Consider the following 23,491-nt stretch of genomic DNA (forward strand, 5'->3'; position numbering starts at 1 on the left):
CTGTTGGAGCTGTTGCTAGATTCAGAGGCCTGCAGGCCAGAATAAAAACTCTGGATTGAAACCCTCCATCAGAACTGACTCCTTTCCTTCATCATCGCCTTAAAGCTTCTCCGTCAGAGGGAATATGAGGAGCGGACCCTCCATGGGAGGAAGCTCTATCTTGCCACCACCGGAGCCCCGGCATGCCTGGACTTGTCTCTAGGTGCCCAGCTGCAACTCACAGCTAGCCAAAGGTGTCTCTGGGGTGAAACACCACAGTTGCCACTATTTGGTTCAGCAGCAGGGGCCAGACAAGCTAAGGCATGTTCCATCTGCAATATTGGTATATACCAATATTTTCACAAACCACTTATCATGATTTCATGATTGTGATCTACAGAAAAAAAACCCCAAAAAGTCATTGATCATGTGCTCTTTAGTCAGAAAAAAAAAAAAAATTAAATACCAGATCTCATATATGGTAAAAAGGATATGTCCTAGTGTATACTAAACCAAGCAAGCAATTAAATTGAAATTGATTTATTTTTCCTCTTTCTCCCCCCCAAAGGTAATCCTATGGGACAGCTCCCCATTAAATTTTAATTTCCATTATGATACTTTTAAAATCAATTTTATTGCAGCCAAACATTGTTCATATATCTGTCCATAAAATGTGATATATACACAACACTAAGTTACAGAGCATAAGTTTACAACTTTTGGAAGATTTTGTTTAACAAAATGAAAATTGAGTAACTTGAGTACTTGGAGAAAGTGAACTTCCTTATTTTGGTACAAATGTTTTTTGCCTCCCTGTACTCTAACCAGACCTAAACTGGTTTAATAAATGAACGTTATTGTGTAACATCTCACTGTTTTATCTTATGTTCTGATTCTAGACAGAATTTTTCATATGCTTCTTCAATTTCTGGATCCATCTTGTTATCAAGATCATGAAAATACCTAAAAAAACAAAACCAAAAACCTTTACCAAAACTGTTAACTTTATGTACAGATTTCAGAAACAGTAAATAGGTGAAATATTTACATAAACATCAAGAATAAAACAGAGCTTATGGGCCCTAGGAAAACAAACAAAAATCCCAAAGCAGCATATATATGTACAAATTACTACAGTGTTTGTCACCATTTTAGATCATCTTAGGCTGTCCACAGGTTAAAAGACAGAAATATTTCCAAGATGATAGAAAAATGCAGTAATGTAATACAGGCTTTCAAAAATGTAATAACACATTTGCACAGATGCATTTACAAAAAAACGCTATTGGCATCATATTAGCAAAATTTTAGTTGGTTAACATCCCAGTTCAAATACTGTATCAACTCTCTTGGTTGCACACTAGTCAGAAAAATATATTTATTTAGAAAACCTGTATTCCTATTTGGTGATATATGAAAGAAGGCGACCTTACTTCACCTCCCTTTTGTATCTGCATTATATTACCTTCTATTACATGTTAACCAGTCTTTTGGAAAAGACCTGTCTTATTTAGGTCACAGAAAAGACTGTATCCCATTAATGATAATCAGTATTGTGCAGAGTGGAGACTAACAGAGTTTCAAAAAAATCAAGATGGGAAGTGATAGGGATCACTTAACAGCTTTTGTTTTCTCCTCACAGTTACTGAGAAGTAACTTGAGTGTTCCCTGTTTTCTCTAGGTCCAACTGGAGTTTTCATCACCATAAACTAGGACAATGGAGTTGTAACTTGAACATGATAGTGTTTATAATTCTAAACAGCCTTAAAAGAAATCAGCAGCTATTGACTCTCATAAAGGGTGCATTAGTTTCAGGTGCACAGTTTATTACCTTCTGTACTTTAGTCCCAAACAAGGGAATCAGCATGCACATTAAAGCAGATAACATATTTATTTTGTTTGTTCTTCCTTTCCTGTAGAAGTGTAGACTTGAGAAGAAACTCAAGAACCCTTCCCCCTGATGTCATTCATGAGAAATAGCTGATAGAGGATCAGGATAGATTTGTCTAAGCTTTTCTTAAGCCTTCAAAGAAGGTTCCACAGTCACCTTGCATGAAGATTGACTCACAGTCTTTCACATGCCACTTTTCAGATTTGCTGTGTTTAACTGCTGTCTGTATTCGTTTCACATTTAAGTTGTTCTAAACACAACAGTTCACAAGGGTAGTTTTTTCCACAGTATGATCTTGTTGGTTTCTGATGACATCACTAATTTATCTTCCAAAGTTCCTATAACTCCCCTCAGCTAGTTGCCATCTAAAAGTTTTCTAATTTACTAACAAAAACAATGGTCCAGACCAGCACTCTTATCACACAAACACAACACTGAAAATGCTTTTGAGTATCAAATCATGATCTAAAAGTCCTCCTTCAACCAGTACAGAGCTCAGAGCAATTTATTTTAGACTGTCTTTCTTTCACAGATTTCCTATCAAATTCTTATAAACTGGTGTCAGAAGGTGAGACTATATTCCCATCTACTGCTTCCCTTTTGGCCATTAATTGAGGGAATACTACTTATCCTGAAGAGAAAACCTTAACAACCTTCTCCCTTTGAAAAATACTGAAAATTTTGTAATTATCTCTAGCTAGAATGAATTCAGGTTGTCTCACTACCAACACCTGAAGGTATGATGCATCATTTTGCTTGCAAATTTTTTTCTAAAATGCAGAAGAGATTATGTTTGCACATGGGCAAAAATATATGAAGTTTAATTGCCCTACACAGTTGTATAAATATAAAATGTTTCAAACTTGTGTGATTACAAACCAACTTCCACCTGAACAAACACATAATTTCCATTGTAAAACTAAATAATAATTATTAATTTTTTTACAAGATTGGATTCCTAAATTTACAGTAAAAATAACTAGTGTTAAAAAACCCTGAAAGCACCCCACAATCACTCAAAATGAAAACATACTGATCTCCAGGTCCTGACAAAGCCACGCCATTCTCTTCATAATTTGGAAACAAATCCTCTCTTTCAAGCAGTTCTTGGTATTTTTCTTGGTAATCTGCCATAGTAAAAATGAGACCCAGTAATATATTAGTCCTCTAAATTAATGTACATCTATACAGTTTGAAAATAGCCTATTTAATAAAACCGTAAATAGCATGAAACATTGAAAAAACTACCACTACAGTGTTTTCTCAGGACATCAATCAAATTCCAAGAATGATACCTACCTTCCCAAAGAAACAAAGGTAGTCACAGTTGTCTTTACCTCAAATGATGTGCCGTGTTGTGCTCAGATTATAGGAAACAAACAAACCCTTTTGCTACTAACAATGGACAAACAAATGAGCTGTGGAAACCAAGTGCTGAGGACTATGGCACAAATTCTTCTGAACTATATGAACTCAACTGCACATTCTCCATTTCAAACATTTACCTTCTTTTAACACGGAATAAGGCATGTGTTACACAAAGCCAGGAGTTCAGCTATAATTTTGTCTGTTAAGTTGTATGAGTTTCAAATATTTTAAGAACAACTTTTTATGTACTTCAACAGGACATAATTGCAACTTTTTTGAGAAAACAGGGGACATACCCGGATCTGCTGCAGTGAAAGGAACGCCATCAGAAGTGTAAAATGTTGGTTCGTTCTAAGAATAAAGTTATACAGTAAGTTATATGAGTTCAGAGACAGATGTTTGTAGCTTTTAGCAATATGATTGCCTATGAATCAAATTCATATTAAACTAAGGAACCAGTACATTCTTACCATAAAATAGTTAGGGTCATTTTCAGGAGTAGCTTTTGTATGTGGAGAAGTTTCATGAACTCTACCCCAGTTACTTGATCGTAGTTCCACTACTTTCAGAAGCATATGTTTCACATCTCTGAAAAAACAAAACCAGCACAAAAGTTAGAATGATTTGTGCAAAACAATAATTGGGCTAATGGTTGGCAAATGGGGGAGGGGAAGGACTTAAACCAGACAAACAGAAAACAAACATACAGAACCATCTCATTAAGTGGAATATTAATCTCTAGTAAAAGATAAAAAACAGAACAAAACCAAAACTGAAAGAACCACTCCCCCCACAATTTCTACATGAAAGTGACCAACATATCACCTTACTTTTTGTAAATGAAAGTTTTTAAGGAAATATTTTGGACATGGTCATTATTCTTGAAGATTTTTAAGATATTTTGTTTTATATAAAAGCAAAATACTGCAAACAAATTTATCTTCTCACCTGCTACAGTTTGCATCCAACACAACATTTTCAATTCTCTGAATCATTTCCTCCATATCATTCTTTCCTTTTTCTTTCCAGGCATCTTCTAAAACTGAGCCTGTCAACTAAAGACAAGGTATTAGGTTTTGTTGGGGATTTTTTTGCTTAGTATTTTTTTTCTCTTTTAAAGTGAATTATAAAAGTTTAAGAAACTGTCAACAGAAGAGTTTCTTTAACAATCCATAGCATTTAGATGCATTATGTGACTACCTATTGAATGTTCCAATCTTTGACATCTCTTTGTTGAACAGATTAATGACCACATAAATAGTTTATTTTAGACTACAGACAGTATGATAACTCTATGCCCAATGTTGCCTAGAATTTCACAGCCACTTCCCTCATTTCAGTCTTGAAATGTGATTTTGAAACAACTCTTCTTAATTGCACTGCGAAACAGTCACATTACAACAAAATGCGTTCTTTAATATTGCGGTGATTTCTTGTAAAAAAGTGTTACATTTCATCATCTTTCTGAGATTGTGTATCAGTGGGACATGGAGATTGCATTTGACCATACTTTTACTTGTGTCACATTGACACAAAAATATTACAACATTCTGAATCCTGCTGAAAGGACTAACAGCATTTGTCAGATCTTAATTGCTTTAAATACATGCTATGAAAAAAGACCATATTTTTGCAGATGATGCCACAGGCTTACCTGATAATAACAATAGGCTAGTAAGCTTTAGAAAGACTTCAGTCAACATATCTAGAAATAGATATGCCACAGAATTTCACCTGGGTATGTGTAAAGAGGAGCCAAGAATTATCTGACCAAGCCAACTTGAGTTTTAATACATAAAATCCGTGAGACTGAGCTGTTGCTGAGACAGTGTTAGCAGCAGACAGTCTAGAACTGCTATGGATGAAAACTTTTTCTGTTAAAAACAGGTACTTAATTAATTGTCCAATAATTTTACAGTAGGAGATAAGAGTTAAACTACAAAAAATTAATTTTGCCACTATGGTCAAACTTAACAGCAGTTCCTAATCTACTCAGCATAAATACTACATGATCCAAAAATGCTTGGAAAGGTGTCTGATGATACAAAGGAATAAAATGCAAAGATAAAAGCAAGCACTTGTTTCACATTCCCAGTTTTCTACTGCAGTCCTGCATTGATCCTAGGTAACTAGATAACAACTCTAAGACGGTTTAATTAAAAATAAATATACTGCAAAGCAAATAGGTGAAAAGCCTGTATCTACCACCATATTAAATGGAAAGGACAACAGGAGACATCTATTGCTTCAGTAGTGAATCCAGTGTTTGATGAGGTAGCCCAGTCTAGCTACAGATACACTTCAACATTTGTAGATACTTGGAGCTTCCCTCTTCATTCAGGACTATGATGATATATTAAAAAAAAATTAAAAACCAACTTTTTTTCTTCTTTTAAAACTACTGTCTCACCTTCAGCAGTTTCACTGCACACATCAAATTATTATCCACAGGGTTAGAGAAGAGCACATTTAGTAATTCCCAAAGGTCTTCTTGAAGAATTTCTGCTCGTGTGACCTGTCCCTTTGTTCCTTTAATCTGCAAAATATATTTTACAAAACCAAAACCCAACTACATTTAAAAGACTTAAGTTTTAGAAATTAATTTAGTCATATTTTCTCTCTCGGATGCTGCATGATTTGGTTTGTGATTAACATAGTTGATCTCTTCAGTTGAAAAAACATGTCAAATACTGTAACTATTTCTAGAATATAGATTAGTATCCTTGCAATTCTGACATATACATAACAATGTTTGCCTAGCATTTTTTCTTTGCTAATAAATTGCTAAGAAAAACTGCAAAATGCCTGGCAAGTGATCCACATCATCCCAAATTCTCAGAATCCCATGCTCTTTTCCCATCCTACCTTATGCATTCTCTGCAGCTGAAGAGTACCTTACTTCTAGAAGGCATTCTTTATATATTTAAAAATTAGAAAAAAATGCTTTAAAAATAAATGGTACTCCAAACTGGGCAACTTCCCCTTCCCCAAATCCTTTGGGAAGCTTCCTTTTTACTTGTACTAAGTGAAAATTAGATTTCAAGGCCCACTTATGAATAAAAATGGAAGTGTCAGAGTTTTCTTTCCTCATGCCAGCAGAACATTTTAGTAGTGTCTGCTTAAATCAAACCTTTGAAATAATTCAGTGAAAAATATATTTTAAAGACACTACAGTAGTCAGTGAACTTACTGAACTCACAGGTATAAGAGTCAAAGAACTTTTATGTGTACATACATTTTTTTGCGCATATCAGAAACAAAAAAACTGATCTAAATACAAAATTTCATGCTTCATGCATAAGCCAAGGACTCAACCTTCAGAAGAAATATCTTTCAAGGTCTGCATTTTTATTGTTCATTTTGAAGATTCCCATGCCTTCCTCAAGCATTTGATAATAGCTCCTATTAGTGGCTGAATACTGAATTACATGGGTTATTGATACCTATCTGCTTCTGCTAGGTTGTAACATTTTGCTATGTTGTTTAAGTGTAGTAATCTGGTGGGTTTACCAGACAAAAAAAATACCAAAAGGTTCATTCCAAAGGTAGTTTATGGCTGGTTCTTTTTATGTATTCTTACACCATTTTTTTAATCTTTATATATTTCTCTTCTGATCATCTTGTCCTTTTATGCTTACCTGTTTCTTGGACACACATTATAATTAAACTGTTCTTAAGTTATTTTACTTTATTCCCCTTTCCCTTTAAAAAAACAAACTCAAAAAACTCACACTTCAAATGATATTCCATTTTAGTGTTTACTCAAACACAACAAAAATTAATGAATATGAATGACATACAACTTTCTTCTTACCTCTAGGTTAAGGTAAAGTTCAGCTAAGAACAACACAAAGGCATGAAATTGTTTTTGAGCAGTCTCATCTCCTTTGGCAGCTTCATCTCTATTTTCATACTCTGTTTGGCACCTGAAAACATTAAAGCAAAAATCATATAATCTATAGACAATCCAACATATGCAACATGCTACTTATTTAATAGAATGCTAAGAACTTATTCACTGCATTAGAACTATTAAATGCTGAATAGTAGGAAGTTTGATTTGTGAAGGAAGTGAGAGGACTTCACAAAGAATGCAGATTTTTATTCTTCTAGGTGAGCACTGAGGTATCTGAGAAAGCAAAACTAAATAGGGCAAATTGCAACATGTAAAAATTAAAAGACAGTTACACAGTTTATATATTAGAATATGGGTCCAGGAAGTTGAACATGAGCAGACAAACATCAACAGAAATAAAATAGGTGTACTCTGAAAGATGTTTTCCCCCTTTCAGGGTGCTGCCCACATTGTTTTAGATGCCTTTACATTTATTTGATAAATTCTTTATCCTACCATTTTAAGTGACAGAAGCAAAATTTAGATATAAATGCAAACAGTGAGGATTAAGATAGCATCACAGTGAGGCAATTTTTTAGTATTCAACAACTGTGTTCCTTTAAGTTTATCATGTATTTACTCCTAAACATAGGCGGACTAAGTGAAACTTCTAAAGTAAGAATCAAGTCTGAAGCTTAGGAAGACAAAAGTCCTTAAAGAAAAAGACTAACTTCCAAAGAATTCTGAAGTATTAAAGTCTACTATTCCTTCAAGTGTCATACAGTAAGATTTAAAAGGAAATACATCCATTTTAAAAATGTTGCATTTTTGTCAACTAAGTCTAATCATTATTAAACCTTAATCCCCCAAATTCTGTAGTAACTGAAAATTGAAGAATTTTATCCTTCGTGATTTTATGCATCATAGGTGTAAAGTCAGTGAGCAAACCAACAAACTTTTCACAGCAACTCCAGCCAGCAAAGTAATTAAAGAAAAAACACAATGAAATAAGCCATGGCAAAAGTCAAAGGACAAAGACAGTACATATACATGCATTTAGCATACATTTAAAGTTGACTACCTTTTGAATTTACCCTATAACTTGGTATCAGTACAATATACTCAACTGAAAGGAACCTACAGAACTTGGAGTCCTATTTTCATATTAAAAATATATGTGTTAGATATCTAGTATGTACCTATGCTTTAATAATCCTCAATATAAATTTCTGGTTTAAATATGCACACTATGTTAAGAGTTACATACAGAAAAGGAAGACAACCTGAGAAAGTAACAGGCTTAAAATGACACACTGATACTGACCTTTGAAGTAACAACTGCCGAAAGCTCCCACTTTGTGTACTAATGGTTAGATGATGAGATAGATAGCTACACAACCGTGCTCCCATGTAGGAAAAATTTGGGACAGATGTGGCCTTCCAAAATAAAAGTGGAAAAATAAATTATTCATAGCAGCCATGATTAGGTTATCAGGAAATATATTTAAGATATTTTTGGAAATCTGTCTTTAACAACAGTTAACTAGACAACTGCAGAACAGAAGATTAATAATTACTATTTCTCATGTTAATTTTTCTCTCATAAACACTTTGCTATATGCATTTCAGCACTTTCAAGTTCATTATATTGATTTTGTGGCTTTAAGAAAATAACCAGCATTGTGCCATTTGTTCTCAATTCTACTGCTCCATTGTGACCTACACCAAAGAGTATCTGAAAGTCACTTTCAAACTGTTAATTAAAAAAAAAAAAACAACAAAAAACCAAAACAAAACCAAAAGTAGACATTAAGACTTTTTTTAAGGACCAAACAGTGTGTTAAAATAAATATATCGCCTTCATTCAGTCTAAGAGCTATTAATCCCAGATTTTTATTTTTTGCAATAAGGAATGTTCAGGGAAAGAGTACAAGAACATGGTAAGTGAAGATAAATACGTTCTCCTTGTCGTGGTTTGACCCGGAAGTGAGTTTCTGGGAAAGTTATGGTCAAACCAATCAGTGGCCAGATTTGAAATTAGCACCTGGTGTGGCCACTGGGGACCTGGATACACCTCTGAGAACACACAGGGGTTAAAAGCAGAGCATTCCCAGAGAGACTCTCTTTTGAGTCTGGCCGGTAAGTGGTGTGACTTCCTCCCCTGCCCAGCTGCATCTGAGTGGTGGGGGGTGGAGGAGACCTGAGATGTTTTGGGCAGCCCCACCCCCGGGAGAGAATGATAGAGACTGTGCTGGCTTGAAATTTGATATCTTGTGCCGGCACCATGGCCGGGAGAAGAAGGGGGGGGCAAGGTGCCCAGCCACCGGCAGACCACGGCTGAGGTTTTAACCCCTTTGGTGTTGAAACAATGGAAGCTGTAAACAACACTGATCCTCCCCAGCTGAGAATTGAGAGGGGACGGAGGATGGGAAAGAAGAAGAAGGTTTGAGTAAGCGAAGAAATGCCAGCAGATGAGAAGTGCCCTAGATGGAGGAGATGATTGGAGTGGCTTTGGCTGGACTTTCCTCTTACATGGTCACAGGACGGAACCAATTTCTTCCTGTAATGTAGAGACTGCACCTTGGGGGAGGCGGTTGGCCAGAAGCCGGGAGTGACAAAGCTGTTAGGAGAAGAAATAGAGAGAACAGAAACTGATGGGGAGGGTGTGGTGGAGTCCTCTACCTTCAGCAGAGAAGGAGCTCTGTTTCAGAGACCCCCAGGCCCCAGGGGAGCGAATATGAGGAAGACAGGTGTCTCAATGGTGAGAAGCGGCCACTTCTTGGAACTGAGTAAAGCATTCTTAAAAGGACCTAAGAAGCAGTTTGAATCCATGGACAGTGGTGAGAACACTAGACATAAAAGGAAGATGGTCACCACGGCAGATTCTCTTCAGGCAGCTGCCGCGTGTGACACGGAAGCACAGGAGGTTCCAGCTGTGTTTCCTGGGGAGGCCCATGGTTCAAGAGGGAGACTCCTCTCTCCTGATAAACTGAGGAGAGCTTGTGTGAAGGATGGTATTAGACTGAGAATTGAGTGTTAGAGGGGATTGAGTGTTAGAGGGGTGGGGGGAGGAGGAGTGTTTTGGAAGTGTTCCATTGTGGATTGTTGTGTATGTTTTCTTTTCTTCCCTTTTGTGTCTATGTTGTAGATTAATAAAGTGTTGTTTTTTTCCCCTCCATTCCCAAGTTAGAGCCTGCTTTGTTCTGTTTCTGGGTCACATTTCACAGTAACCATTTTAGAAATACACCTTTCATGGGGGCACTGGCACTGTGCCAAAGTCAATCCATGACACTCCTGTACATGCTCCAGCAAACTGCAGAATAGCAAACTTCTGATTCAGAAATTAAAACTGTATAATTACAGTTAATAGTTCTCGATAAGTCCTTTTTTTCTAAAACAAATCCTGTTACTTTGAATATTTATACTTTTATAATCTAAAAACAGGTGGTGGCAACGAAATTCCACAACATAAGTTATACACTGTCTGAAAAATATTTTCCTTTGAAACTGATACTTGAAAATTCCAAGAGGTGGTAAAAGTAATTTGGAACCCGATTAGTGTTTACATTCAACCTCTCTTAGAACTTAAAGCAGAACTTTCCCTTATTTTGGCAATTTATTACTGCTCATTTGTTTTGAGCTCTCTTCTAACAAGATTGAATTTGATATTATTTCTCAGATATAGCTTCAGTGAAAAGAGGCTCTGGTCTAAGTAATTTGATCAGCTCTGCCAAAAACCCCCCCCCCTGGATACTAAGAATTCATTAAACTTTTCCTTTGGCTTTATCATCTTTGAACATCTATCAGTGCTATAAATGTGTTTGCATGCTTCTGCTTCTAACATGCTTGAAAAAGCATCTTGCCATTATCATGTCAATGCATTATAGCTACTTACCCTCTACAGGTAGAGGAAAATATGCACTAAACATAACTGTACTATGTGCATTACACTGCTGGAAAGAACTGAGATATCTTTGAAAGATACAACAAATTTAAGTAATTAAGAAAGTCAAATCAACTTTAGTTTCCAGTAAGAGACATGTGAAATAGCTAATGAGCTTTTTGGTGCTTTAGTTCAATCAGTTGCTTGGACTTGAAGAGGTAGTCCCCTTTTTATAAGGCAAATATGTCACTTAAATTACACTTCTTTTTCCAAAGGAAAAAAAAAAAAAAAAAACAAACCCAAAACCGACCTCAACAAAAAAAAAGGCCACAAACAAACAAAAACCCCCAAAACCACCATAAAACACACAAAACAAACCAACAAAATCCCACCAAAACAAACCACCACACAGTCAAAACCAAAAACTACTTCAAACATCGTCTGTATTTTTTTAAACCATTATCTTCCCAATCAGTTGGTCCGTATTTGTGGTTGCATCAAATACTGAAACAATGCCATTTGGGGTATTCTGACCTGGCATAGCACACAGAGACAAAAATAAATAAATAAATAAATCTCATATCTTACTAACCACTCATTATAGTACAATAATGTCTTCCCTGAATTATTATTGCATTGTAATCCCAGTTTATCTCCAACTCCAAAAAAGTAAAAATCTAAGCATGAAGCCTAGTCTACCAATATGTATAGTGAGAAATTTTACCTGCTGTAACAGCAACAGTACACCATACTAACTACACAATAGTCAAGACTTCTTAAGCTATGAAGTCAGTGTTAAACTTTTGGAAAACAAGCTAACTGATGATTCACTCTGTCAAGACATAAATGGATTAGGAAGAACAGGGGGAAGTATATAATTGTCTTACAGACAGGCTAAGATACCGGATACCCAGATAAAGGGAAGATTGTACAGGATTTTGGTTTCTTTTATTTTAGCCTTTTTTCCTTCACAAACCATCTGTAGATCTGTTCAAACATCACTGATGCAGATGCTTATAAACACGCTTCAGCATATTTAAATGAAGTTTTGAGATAAACCAGGACAAATAAAAACAAATACTTGAGCAGAGGCTCAAGACAGAAGAATAAGCATAGTTGACTCACACTCAAACATCATCATATCCTGACATACAATGAAGCTGAAATCATGTGCTTTTGAATACTAGGACAGCATTTTGCACTGAGCTAAGTTTTATTTTTCAGAAAAACTGTTATCTTTCAGACTGATAACACTCAATGCTTCTCAGTTACGGAAGGCACATCTAACCCTAACATCGGACTTGTTTTAAAAAGGAGGAGAGAAAAAGAGGCAACATTAAAATATTTATCTTAAACAAGAGTCAATTTATTAAACATCTATGAAGTTTCTTCAAATAAAGTTATATGGAATATTTTCATCTTTTATTAACTTTTCTTAATGTGTCCAAATAAAAGATGAAAAAATTATGCTGCCAAACACAGCACAAGTAATCTTAATGTATAACTAAACTGTTCTTGTGTATCAATTCTGTATTATAGTAAGAAACTTAAGCCTCTACAGTTCTTAAGACTCTACACAATATGTGACAATCACATAGGTTCTACATACTCCAGATTATTTCACAGTAAAAAAATCTGCAAGTATCTGCACTTAAAAGGTGCATAAAGTTTACATTCTTCAATGTACAATTTGAAAGCAACTCAGGATAATGGGAGATACTTCATGTAATAAATAGCAAGCAGAAGTGTGACTTCATTTTCTGCAGCAAGCCCAGAAGACAGTAGAAGGAGCTAATTCGCTAAACAACACAGATGGTTTTTCCAATGGCTCCCCCAATTAGTACAGAGTTCAGCTCAAGGTCTCTGTCCTCATTTCCATGACCATCAATGGGACTAGACCAAGTTACCAGCAGACTAGCTTTCCTTTTTTCTAATTATGATGTTCTGAAATATTTATAATACCAAATGAAGAACAAAGCCTGTCAGTAAAAAAGAGCATTTCTCAAAGTAGGTATAGTTTTTTCTAAATACAAAAGAACAACAAATATCTATTATGAAGAATATTTTTGTAGGATAGAATAAAAATGTACAACTGACAGTGTCTGCTATGTAAATCCAGCAATTCAAATATAACTTCTTTAATGAACTGCTGTAATTTCAACTCTAGTATGTGATCTAGAGAGATTCAAATACACAACAAAGGAAACAGAGTAAATTAGGGAAATTTATCAATCAGCCAAGCATATCTCACTTGAGATGTCATTACAGTTTATTGAGAAAAATCCCTATACATTTCAGTCTAAAAAGAAAAATTCAAACCATTAAAATACTATAGGCACAATGATATAACAACTAATACTAGCATGCATATCTTGCACACTAGGCAACAGAGGCATAACATCCATGTTAAGACAGAATACAGAGGCTACCTGTTGATATACAAGTTCAACAAGTTCTTGCAAAGTTTCATCCGCAGTGACCCAGCCATTCACTGTTTCGGCAAAGTGCTCTATTTCAGTTTCAAAACAACCAGGTTGCTCGGCGAGGTGATTTAGAAAGTCTTGTACATATTCTGCCAAAGTCAGATAGCCATCATATTCATCTTCAAAGGAAGAATCCTATAGCAGTGAAAGAATATACCAGCTATTTAAAAGAAACCTTAAATGGTCACACTTACTACCTTCAGAAGTTACCAGAGCCCTTAGTCTTGAGTAACTCCTGATGCTCTGCATACTTGATAGTGATCTTTATTACACATTTCACTTAAACATTTTTTAGCAAATATAGACCTCTGCATCAAAAAGCTCTAGTAGTCAAGAACTAGGTAACATGTTTTTATAGAGATTAAGGTCTCCCAGCAAAACACATCAAAAGATAGATTAAAAAGAAATTAGTTTGCCAAGTTGACTGTAAGATTAACTAACAAACTAACACATAAGTATACCTGCTAAGAATAAAATTACCAAACTGAGGCTCAACACCCTTTCCTGATGCACACACAAACTTTGCTACAGATACACGAACTGTAGAAGAAAAGATAATTGAAAATTTGAAACAAAATATTTTGAGCTTACCTAGGGTACAAAAGTGCTCCAAAATATGCAGGAGGGGGATAAATTACAGAAATATAATACAGTGTAATGTTCCCATGTATAAAATACAGGCAGGAAGTAATGCATACTTTATCAATGTTTATGTTCCTGCTGATGGAACAGAAAACCGCCCTACTGGGTTTGTGTGGCCAGGTTTTGGTAGCAGGGGGAACTGCAGAGGTGGCTTCTCTGAGAAGCTGCTGGAAGCTTCCCCCATGTCTGGCAGAGCCAATGCCAGCCAGCTCCAAGATGGACTTGCCACTGGCCAAGCCTGAGTCAATTAGAGATGGCAGTGATGCCTCAGGGATAACATAGTTAAGAAGAAAAAAAAGTTATTGCACAGATGTAATTGAGGCCAGAGGAGAGTGAAGTGAGAATATGTGAGAGGAACAACTCTGCAGACACCCAGGTCAGTGCAGGAGGGGCAAGAGGTGCTCCAGGCACCAGAGCTGAGATTCCCCTGCAGCTCATGGTGAAGACCGTGGTGAAGCAGCTGTGCCCCTGCAGCCCAGGGAGGGCCACAGGGATGCAGAGATCTACCTGCAGCTTCTGAAAGAGCCCATGCTGGAGCAGGGGATGCCTGAGAGGAGGCTGTGAACCTGTGGGATGCCTGTGCTGGAGCAGGGTCCTGGCAGGACCTACAGACCCGTGGAGAGAGGAGCCCACGCTGGAACAGGTTTCCTGGTAGGACTTGTGACCCTGTGGAGGACCCATGTTGGAGTAGGTTGTGCCTGAAGGACTGCACCCCAGGGAAGAGTGACCCATGGTGGAGCAGTCTGGGGAGAGCTGTTGCCTATGGGTGGACTCACACTGGAGAAGTTCATGGAGAACTGTCTCACATGGGAGGGACTCCATGCTGGAGCAAGGGAAAGACTGACTCCTCTCCCAGAGCAGTGGCAGGAACAATGGGTGATGAACTGACCATAATCCCCATTCCAGTCTCCCTGTGCTGATGCGGGTGGAGAAGGTAGAGCTGGGAAAGGGAGGGAAGGTGTTTTTAAGGTCTTATTTTACTTCTCATTATCCTGCTCTGATTTTGTTAGTAATAAATTCAATTAATATCTGTAATTCAAGCCTGTTTTGCTCATGGACAGTATTTGGTGAGTGATCTCCTCCTATTCCTTTCCTCAACTCATGAACATTTGTTATATTTTCTCTCCCCTGTCCAGCTGCGGAGGGGAGGGAGAGAGAGGCTTTGGTGGGTGCCTGGCATTCAACCAGGGGCAACCCACTAATTTTGTCCATTCAAAAATGAATGTATGTAAGTCTCTAATGTCAATGTTGTCCTGGATAATTACAATGCTAGTATATGAGAGGAATAGCATAGAAAGCAACATACTTTGTGATGTAACTAGTAATAACACAGTACCAATAATTCACCTTTTCATACTGTACAAAAGATTGTGAAAAGTATCTCATGAAATCTCAGAAGAGCAAGCAGGAACCTGAAGAGGGAACTGCTAAAGAGCTGACAATTAGTAATTCAAGACATAAGGGTAACATACAAGATATCAGAATTCTCAACTGATCTACTATTTAATGTGAAAAAGATTTAAATATATCTACTGTAATGAAAAATCAAGCTAAAATGATAACTGCTTTTTCTTTACTTAGTGGACATAAATACACTGATAAAGTTTATAATTACATTCTCCCTCTCCCCACCATCCCTCCCTTAATGAGGGAATATCCTTTACTTTCTGTCTTCAAAATGCCTCATTCTCTACTGCAAAGCAACATGGATCTGTGAAAGATAAAAGCTCTGGATACGAACTGTGGAGAAAGAGACATACATTGCTGAAAATCAAATATTGGCATTAATTTCACAACCTGTAAAGAATGTGTGGGGAAAAAAATCAGATTTTCCAAAATTCTCTAAAGACCTGTGTTGTAAGAGAATAAAACCTAAGTTAATGAGGGACACATCAATATAACATAAGAAAAACTAGAAAGGTTTCATATGATGTTTAATTAAGTAGAATATTTGCCCAGTGAATAATACTGAAGACAAAGTTAATGTGGCCCAGCAGAAATAGTAAAAAAAATATGGATTTAAGGAAATGGTGGCAAATCATTATTACTCATAAGGATAAAGCCTTCAACAACCTGATCCAAGTTGATTTTGCTCTGAGTTGGGATTGGACCAGAGGAACTTCAGAGGTCTTTTCCAACCGAAATTATTCTATTATTCTAATGGTTTAGAGCTTATGAAGGCAAAGAATAAAAGCTAACAAGCATCTAACTTGCTAAATATTCTATTTCTCTAAAGGAAATCAAATTTTACTAGGCAATTTCAAATAGCTCAGTAAAAGTTTTGTATAACTATTTTGGTCCACAGAACTATGACATTATTTGTGCAACAACTGAAGCTTAGTCACATACAGCACAACTAGTATCTCTTCAAACAACCTGTTTGAAAACTCTTCAACCAAGTTGCAGGGGATGCAGCTGCTGTAGCTAGTAAAAGAAGCTGCTCTTTCTGAAAGCCATCAGGTTGTTATGAGATCCTCATTTAGTAGAGAGGAAGGCATATTCCTCTCATCCTCACCTGATAAAAATTTGCTCTTGGAGGAAACATTCTTGTTCTGCAAGGGACTCCAATCCCATTTGGTATACTGGTGTCCTCGTATTCATACTCCTCTTCCCATTTTGTAATTAAAAGGCTAACCACAGAGGCTAAATTCAGCCCCACATTCTTCTACCTCTACTAATTATGCAACTGCAAAGGCAGTCTAGGTTTTATTAATTATGCCAGGGAACAGAACAAATGGGAGAGAAAAAAAATTATAACTTTATTATGTGTTGTATATTGTTAAATTAGGAGCACTCAATACTTAAAACCTAGTTAGATTTTAGTCCAGTAACTTCTAGACATAAACCCCTCATGTTTCTCACTAGCAGATTTTAAGCTTTAACAAAGGAGATAGAACCACGTACTGTATCAACAAAGTTTTGGGGTTTTATCTTCATATTATACCTACTCAGCAAACATACAATAGTTAATACAAAATTAGGTATAAAGACTGTTACGGGTACAAACCTCATAAGACATGAATAGGTGATTTAATTGGCACCTTCATGTTTTACTGAAAGTATAAACCCCACTAGTGAGGCTGCTTAACCTCCTTTTGGAAATTGGTTGAAGAAAAAAAAAAGAGGTGGAAGGGAAATTCCACCTAAGATAATACAAATATCACTCATAAAACTATTAATTGAGATCATTATGCCCTTCTGATAGAGTAACAGTCATATTCTCATATATCCATGTCAGAGAACAAGTCTGATATTTCCTACTGGCAATCCAAACCTAAATCTTGTCACCAGTTCTACTGCAGATATCCGCAACTTCCAATGGGATGGACAGCTGTATGCAAACAGAATCCTGTGGAAGAGGCTCACAGATGGCCTGTGAGTCAGAGGGGGTTAGTGAAAGAAGAGAAGCTGATAAGAGTCGCCTTTGCTCTTGAAAGGAGCTTTACCAAGGCCCTCAGCATGGAAACGAGGGAGAGAAAGAAAGATAAATGAGGGGCAGGCTGCCTTGCTCAAATGAATGTTGTGTTGATTTATTTTGACCAATGTCTAAGTATAAACTTTGTGAAAGACTATAAAAGACAGCATGCTGTAAAATAAACAGAGAGAAACTTTCCTAAATACAGTGTGTTCCTCAGCCTGTTACAACCATCTTGACAGCAACAGAATCTCACAGAGATCTTCCCTCCCCAAAGTCCTGGTAAAGTTTTTCTGAAAAATCTAGTATGCCTTGGATGCTGTAATCCTTACAGTATCTTCACAGGTAGCTGATAATTTTGAGTATCAGAACTAACTGGAGATTAAATAATCTAACAATCAAATGTTATATGGACACACATAGTAATTACAGTAATGTACAATCAAACAAAGAATCAACCAACACATTCTTTCTAAAACAATAAATGTTTAATAAATAGCAAAAAACAACATGATTTTTCAGATCTAAAAATTTCAGGGAAAATTATAAATGAAAGCTAAGTATTACTTGTAAGAAAAACTGAATTTTCTCCAAACTGTTTTATTTCAAATTTTAAAACCCATGGTGAAAATCTGTGTAATAGTAAAGTGTGCTAAATTCCTTATTTTTATTGCAGGTGGATCCAATTTACAAAATTAATTCACCTATTGAAGTAAAAAAAAAAAAACAACAAAAAAAAAAACAACTCCAAAAACCAACAAAAACTAACAAACAAAAAAATCCCCAAACTTGGTAATAATGAAGAACTAACAAGTCCGAAAGATCATTGTTCTATCCCTAGTATACTCTGATTAGATTAGGGTCCCTACAACATACTTCCAAATAAATGTTCTAGGTTTTGCTACCATTTTAAGAGTTATTTTCATCAACAGATGAGTCACTTGTATTCATAGCATATTCCTACAACATGCCTGTGTGTTTTTGCAAAACAGCTGAAAAGCAACATTGCTGGACTCTAAACTTTGTAATTATATATATGAACACTCATGCCATCCCAAATGGCATTTTTTATTTATTCATAGAAACCATGTAACATGTACTGGGGCAAAGTAGTATTTTTTCCTCCTAGATTATCCATTCACAGAAGCATGTTTGTACTGGCATTTGTCAATGGTTGTATGTGATTATGGGCTTTTATTATTCAGGACAGTGATTTTATTCAGTAAGCTGGCAAAGCTGGTAACATCCAGATAACATCAATTTCACTGGTGAGAAAAAACCCTTCAAAATTCCAAACCACCATGTTTAGCATTCAAATCAAATATTTTTTCCCTAAGTTATTCAAAATATATTTGTTTCAGTATAATTGTTTATTATAATTTGATTGTATTTGTAAGAGCAATAGTTCCCACCTACTTATACCAGTACCAGTTTATCTGCCTGCATAACAAAAAGATATGCCAAGAATTCACATAGATCTTCCCTAGAGTAGAATTACTGTAGTAACAATATGGAAGACATGGAGAGTAGAAAATAAGAAGTACCAACTTTTATTATGTAGTGAATGTACAATATGGATCGGAGATTACCCTTAGCCTGGCTGCAAATATATTTCATATTAGGTATGCTGCTAGGAATGAGCCCAAACCTACTTTTTTGCCCTCTGGTGATACAATATCCCTGAAGGAATTAAAAGACACATGATGGTACATAAAGTTAGGCAGTCATGGCAAATCATACCCATGGCATAGTAAATTTAGGAAAGGTAAAGGCTATGCTTAGAAAAGCTAAAATTCAAGTTTTCTCCCACACTTGCTTCAAAAACCCATGCAATCTGAATAAAAATGCAGCTAAGTTTTTAATGAAAATGCAGTGCAGATGTAACTATAACAGAAGTAGTTGTGAAAAAGACAGCTTACGCTGATGTTTGGTATAATCAATAAGGAATGCAGTTATCTGGAGCAAACGTCAAGCAAAATACTAAAGGCTCTCAGTATAACATTCACTTATCACAACATTCTGACTGTCTCTGGAGTTTATCATCCAAATATTTGAAATCTGTTCAGCAAATGCAGCATTCAAGTTATTTGATACACAAGAGCACAAGAAACATTGTTAAACTGAATTGGCATATACTAAGAAAAGACTAACACTCACTGCAAAGTTCTGGTTATATCCTGATGGATAAAACTCAGGTGCTTTAACAGACAACTTTGATGTTACCACAGGAGCCACAGCCACCTGAGATTCAGCCATTTCTGGTCCAGAATCAGGAACTGAAACTTTTTCTTGTGATCCAGATGGAATTCTTGCCTGTTGCAGGTGTTCTGAAAAGTTTTTGATAAATGGTTTTTGTTAATGGCTTTTCTTAGAAACCACTAAATTAGTATGTATTCACACAGAGTACACAAAAACAAATACATCACTTTTTGGACTTTAAATATACTTTTACTAATACTATAAATATACTTTCCTCCAAGCTCAGGAGGGATGCATCCCAATAAAGAGGAAGTCAGGCAAAATTGCCAGATGAACAAGGAGCTCCTGGACAAATTCAAACAGAAAAAGGAAGCCTACAGAGGGTAGAAGGGACAGGTAGCCTGAGAGTGAGACAGATTGTCCAAGCAGCCAGGGATCAGGTTAGGAGAGCAAAAGCCCTGAGAGAATTAAAATTGGCCAGGGACATCAAGGGCAACAAGAAAAGCTTCTATAGGTATGTCCTACTTGACAAATTTGGTGGCCTTCTACAATGGAGTTACAGCAGTGGTAGATGAGGGAAGAGCAGCTACTATCATCTACCTGGACTTGTGCAAAGCATTTGACACTGTCCCACATGATATCCTTGTCTCTAAACTGAAGAGAACATGGATTTAACATATGGATCACTCAGTGGCTAAGGAACTGGATGGATGGTAACACTCAGAGAGTTGTGGTTGACAGTTCAATGTCTAAGTGGAGACCAGTGACAAGTGACCTTCCCCAGGGGTCAGTAATGGGACCAGTGCTGTTTAACATCTTTGTTGGTGATATGGACAGTGGGATCAAGGGCACCCTCAGTAAGTTCGTTGATGACACTGAGCTGTGTGCTGCAGTTGACACGCTGGAGGGAAGGGATGCCATACAGAGGGACCTGGAAAGGCATGAGAGATGGGCTTGTGGGAACCTCATGAAGGTCAACAAGGCCAAATGCAAGGTCCTACACCTGGGTTGGGGCAATCCCAAGCACAAGTACAGGCTGGGCAGAGAATGGGTTGAGAGTAGCCCTGGGGAAAAAGACTTGGGGGTGTTGGTTGACAAGAAGCTCAACATGAGCAGGTAATGTGCGCTTACAGCCCAGAAAGCCAACGCTGTCCTGGGCTATATAAAAAAGGCATGACCAGCAGGGCGAGGGAGGTGATTCTGCCCCTCTATGCTGCTCTTGTGAGACCTCACCTGGAGTACTGCATCCAGTTCTGAGGTCTCCAACACAACAAAGATGTGGACCTGCTGGAGCGAGTCCAGAGGAGGGCCATGAAGATGATCAGATGACAGAAGCACCTCTGCTATGGAGACAGGTTGAGAGAGTTGGGATTGTTCAGTCTGGAAAATAGAAGGCTCTGGGAAGACCTTATGGTGGCCTTTTAGTACCTGGTGGGGCCTACAAAAAAGCCAGAGGGTGTGGAAGAGGTTTTACAGCAACTTCTGTGAACCAGAGAGAAGTTCGATAAGAGGATCCATGTTTACCCCTGAAAGAATTTTCTACCAGGGTCGTTGACACAGAAACCAAGAAAGAGAGGATAAATAAGAGAAACCTGCAACTGTCTATTCCAATAAGCACTTTGTTTGTCTTTCCTGACTAATGAGTAAAGGATAAAATTAGGAGTTTTGTAAGAATGTATAAAAAGCATGCATGCTAAAATAAAACCAGGTTTGAAGCCTTCTGAAAATGGAGTGTTGCTTTGTATTGTGACTGTCTCAACTACGACAAGAGAGGGAGTTTTTACAAGGTCATGGAGTGATAGGATAAGGAGGAATGGCTTCAAACTGAAAGAGTAGGTTTAGATTGGATATTAGGAAGAAATTATTTCTTATGAGGGTGGACAGGCCCTGGCACAGGGTGCCCAGAGCAGCTGTGGCTGCCCCTGGATCCCTGGAAGTGTCCCAGGCCAGGCTGGACGGGGCTTGGAGCAGCCTGGGACAGTGGAAGGTGTCCCTGCCCATGGCAGGGGGTGGAACAGGATGGGCTTTAAGGTCCCTTCTCAACCCAAACCATTCTATCATCCTATCCTTCAAATATATATATTTAATATGGATAAAGTTTTCACTTGAGCAAACTCTAGGCACCTTTCTACATGATAGAAAGTGAACACAATCAATGTTCATGTGAAGATGACCAAAAAAAGGGTGAAAGAGAGCCCTCTCTTTCCCCATGAAAACATGTTTTCTAAGAGCTAACCTGAGAAACTAGTAAATTTTCTTATTATATTCTTGCTGCTTTTGGGTTTTTCTCATAGATTTTATATGTAAAGGCAAGACTCTAAAGGTCAATAAATTGAAGAAATCACTATTTTTAACATAATCCTTGAAGACACTTAACTATCATTTTTGTATACAATTAAAAAAATTAATCCAATGAAACGCTGTTTTTAAATCACATTTTCCAAATCCATGTTTATAAATTAGCTCCTAAATTTACTGAAAACATAATCTGGATCTACCTGAAAAAAGTAACCAACAAATAATGCTTAATGGTACTGTTAGGTTGGGTTTATTTTTTTGTCAAACCTTTAGTCCAGAGTTAGAGAATTCTTCTGTAAGGAGAAGAATGAGAACATCTGCAGCCAGATGAACAAATGGCTAAAACACATACATACAGATATGTGGGCACAAAAAGGGAGGGAGGGAGGGAGGGAGGGACAGGCAGAAACATTGCAAGCAGGCTACAACGGTACATCATACCTTTACTTGGGCACAGGTCCATAGCTCAGAAACATGAGTGCTCATCTAAGGAAAAGTGCAGTTGCCGGGCCCCCTACGCAGCTGATCTCCATGCGGTGGCCTCTAAGCCCCTAGGTGCGTAGGGTGGGAGAAAGTACGTGTCCCTGTGGCTAGGCCGAAAGGAGGTGTGGGGGGGAAGCCCCAGGGCTCCACTCTCAGTGGGACGGCGACGGGAATGGGGATGGGGGGTGCCGGAGCAGCAAGCGAAGCAGGAGCAGGGCACTTTGCACAAAGAAGGGGAGCACAGCGGACTTTAGGGGGCCACTCCTCGATACCTTCGGCATCGGGGGGGCTCTGGAAGGGCGGGGAAGGGGCCACCGCACGGCGGCCAGTACCTGCGTTTCCGGTGCTCAGCGGCGCTGTCTTCGGAGGTCGCAACGGTTCCTGCTGCAGCAAGAGGCCGCCCGTTTTATGCTGCTTTTCGGCCGAGACTGTACTGTGGGAACCACTACCCCCAGGACAGGCCCCACCACCGCTCTCCGACGCGTCCGCGCCGCTGAGAGCAGCGCCACCTCGACTCCAGACCCGGCCAGCACCTGGAGCTCGGTTGAAACTATCCGACATACTTGGGTCGGGGTGGCTCAGGCGCTCATGGGAAGGAGCCAGCGACTCAATCTCGCTTCTCCGCGGCCGGAGCACTTCACTTTCAGTTTCACCCCCACACACACCGCCACGATGGTCGCAACCCAGGCCGGCTCACAGCGCCCCCTCGCGACCTCTCAAGACCCGTCGCCATAGCAACCTCGGTGGCACTGAGGCCTAGCACCACCCGCCGCCGAGACGGGGAGGAGCACGGTCCGCCAGGCGGCCAAGACTCCGGCTGTCACGATCCGTCCTTGCGAACGGGGATCGTGATGGTTCGTTTTACTGATCTCAGGGTGCAAAAACCGACACGACCAGGGGATTGCAGTGATAATCAAAAACAAATGTACCTTTATTGAATGACCACAGCAAAATGTGTTAGGGAGAAGGGGAAGAGAGGAAAAAGGGAAAGAATAAGGAAAAAGAGGGGAGGAAA

General features: G+C 38.0%; 1 protein-coding gene across 4 annotated transcripts; it reads right to left on the bottom strand.

Annotated features, from left to right (window-relative positions):
- Positions 1–437: 437 nt before the first annotated feature.
- Positions 438–23,160, bottom strand: LOC121358004 (polyadenylate-binding protein-interacting protein 1-like). 4 transcript variants are annotated; one of them, XM_041475832.1, is made up of 12 exons: positions 22,809–22,945; positions 20,929–21,035; positions 19,654–19,823; positions 13,386–13,574; positions 8,398–8,510; positions 7,053–7,164; positions 5,649–5,774; positions 4,187–4,293; positions 3,709–3,826; positions 3,535–3,589; positions 2,904–2,997; positions 438–942 (listed from the first exon to the last, which is right to left on the bottom strand). In XM_041475832.1, exons 3-12 carry the CDS (start codon positions 19,750–19,752, stop codon positions 849–851), a joined length of 1,107 nt encoding a protein of 368 aa, XP_041331766.1. In that variant the 5' UTR covers positions 19,753–19,823; positions 20,929–21,035; positions 22,809–22,945; the 3' UTR covers positions 438–848. The 4 variants fall into 4 exon arrangements, with proteins under 4 accessions (XP_041331766.1, XP_041331767.1, XP_041331764.1 ...); XM_041475833.1 differs by having other exon boundaries at positions 20,929–21,038; XM_041475830.1 differs by lacking the exon at positions 20,929–21,035 and having other exon boundaries at positions 22,809–23,160.
- Positions 23,161–23,491: the final 331 nt, after the last annotated feature.

This window comes from Pyrgilauda ruficollis, unplaced genomic scaffold (genome assembly GCF_017590135.1).
Source record: "Pyrgilauda ruficollis isolate IOZ18807 unplaced genomic scaffold, ASM1759013v1 scaffold363, whole genome shotgun sequence".
Taxonomy (NCBI): Eukaryota; Metazoa; Chordata; class Aves; order Passeriformes; family Passeridae; genus Pyrgilauda; species Pyrgilauda ruficollis.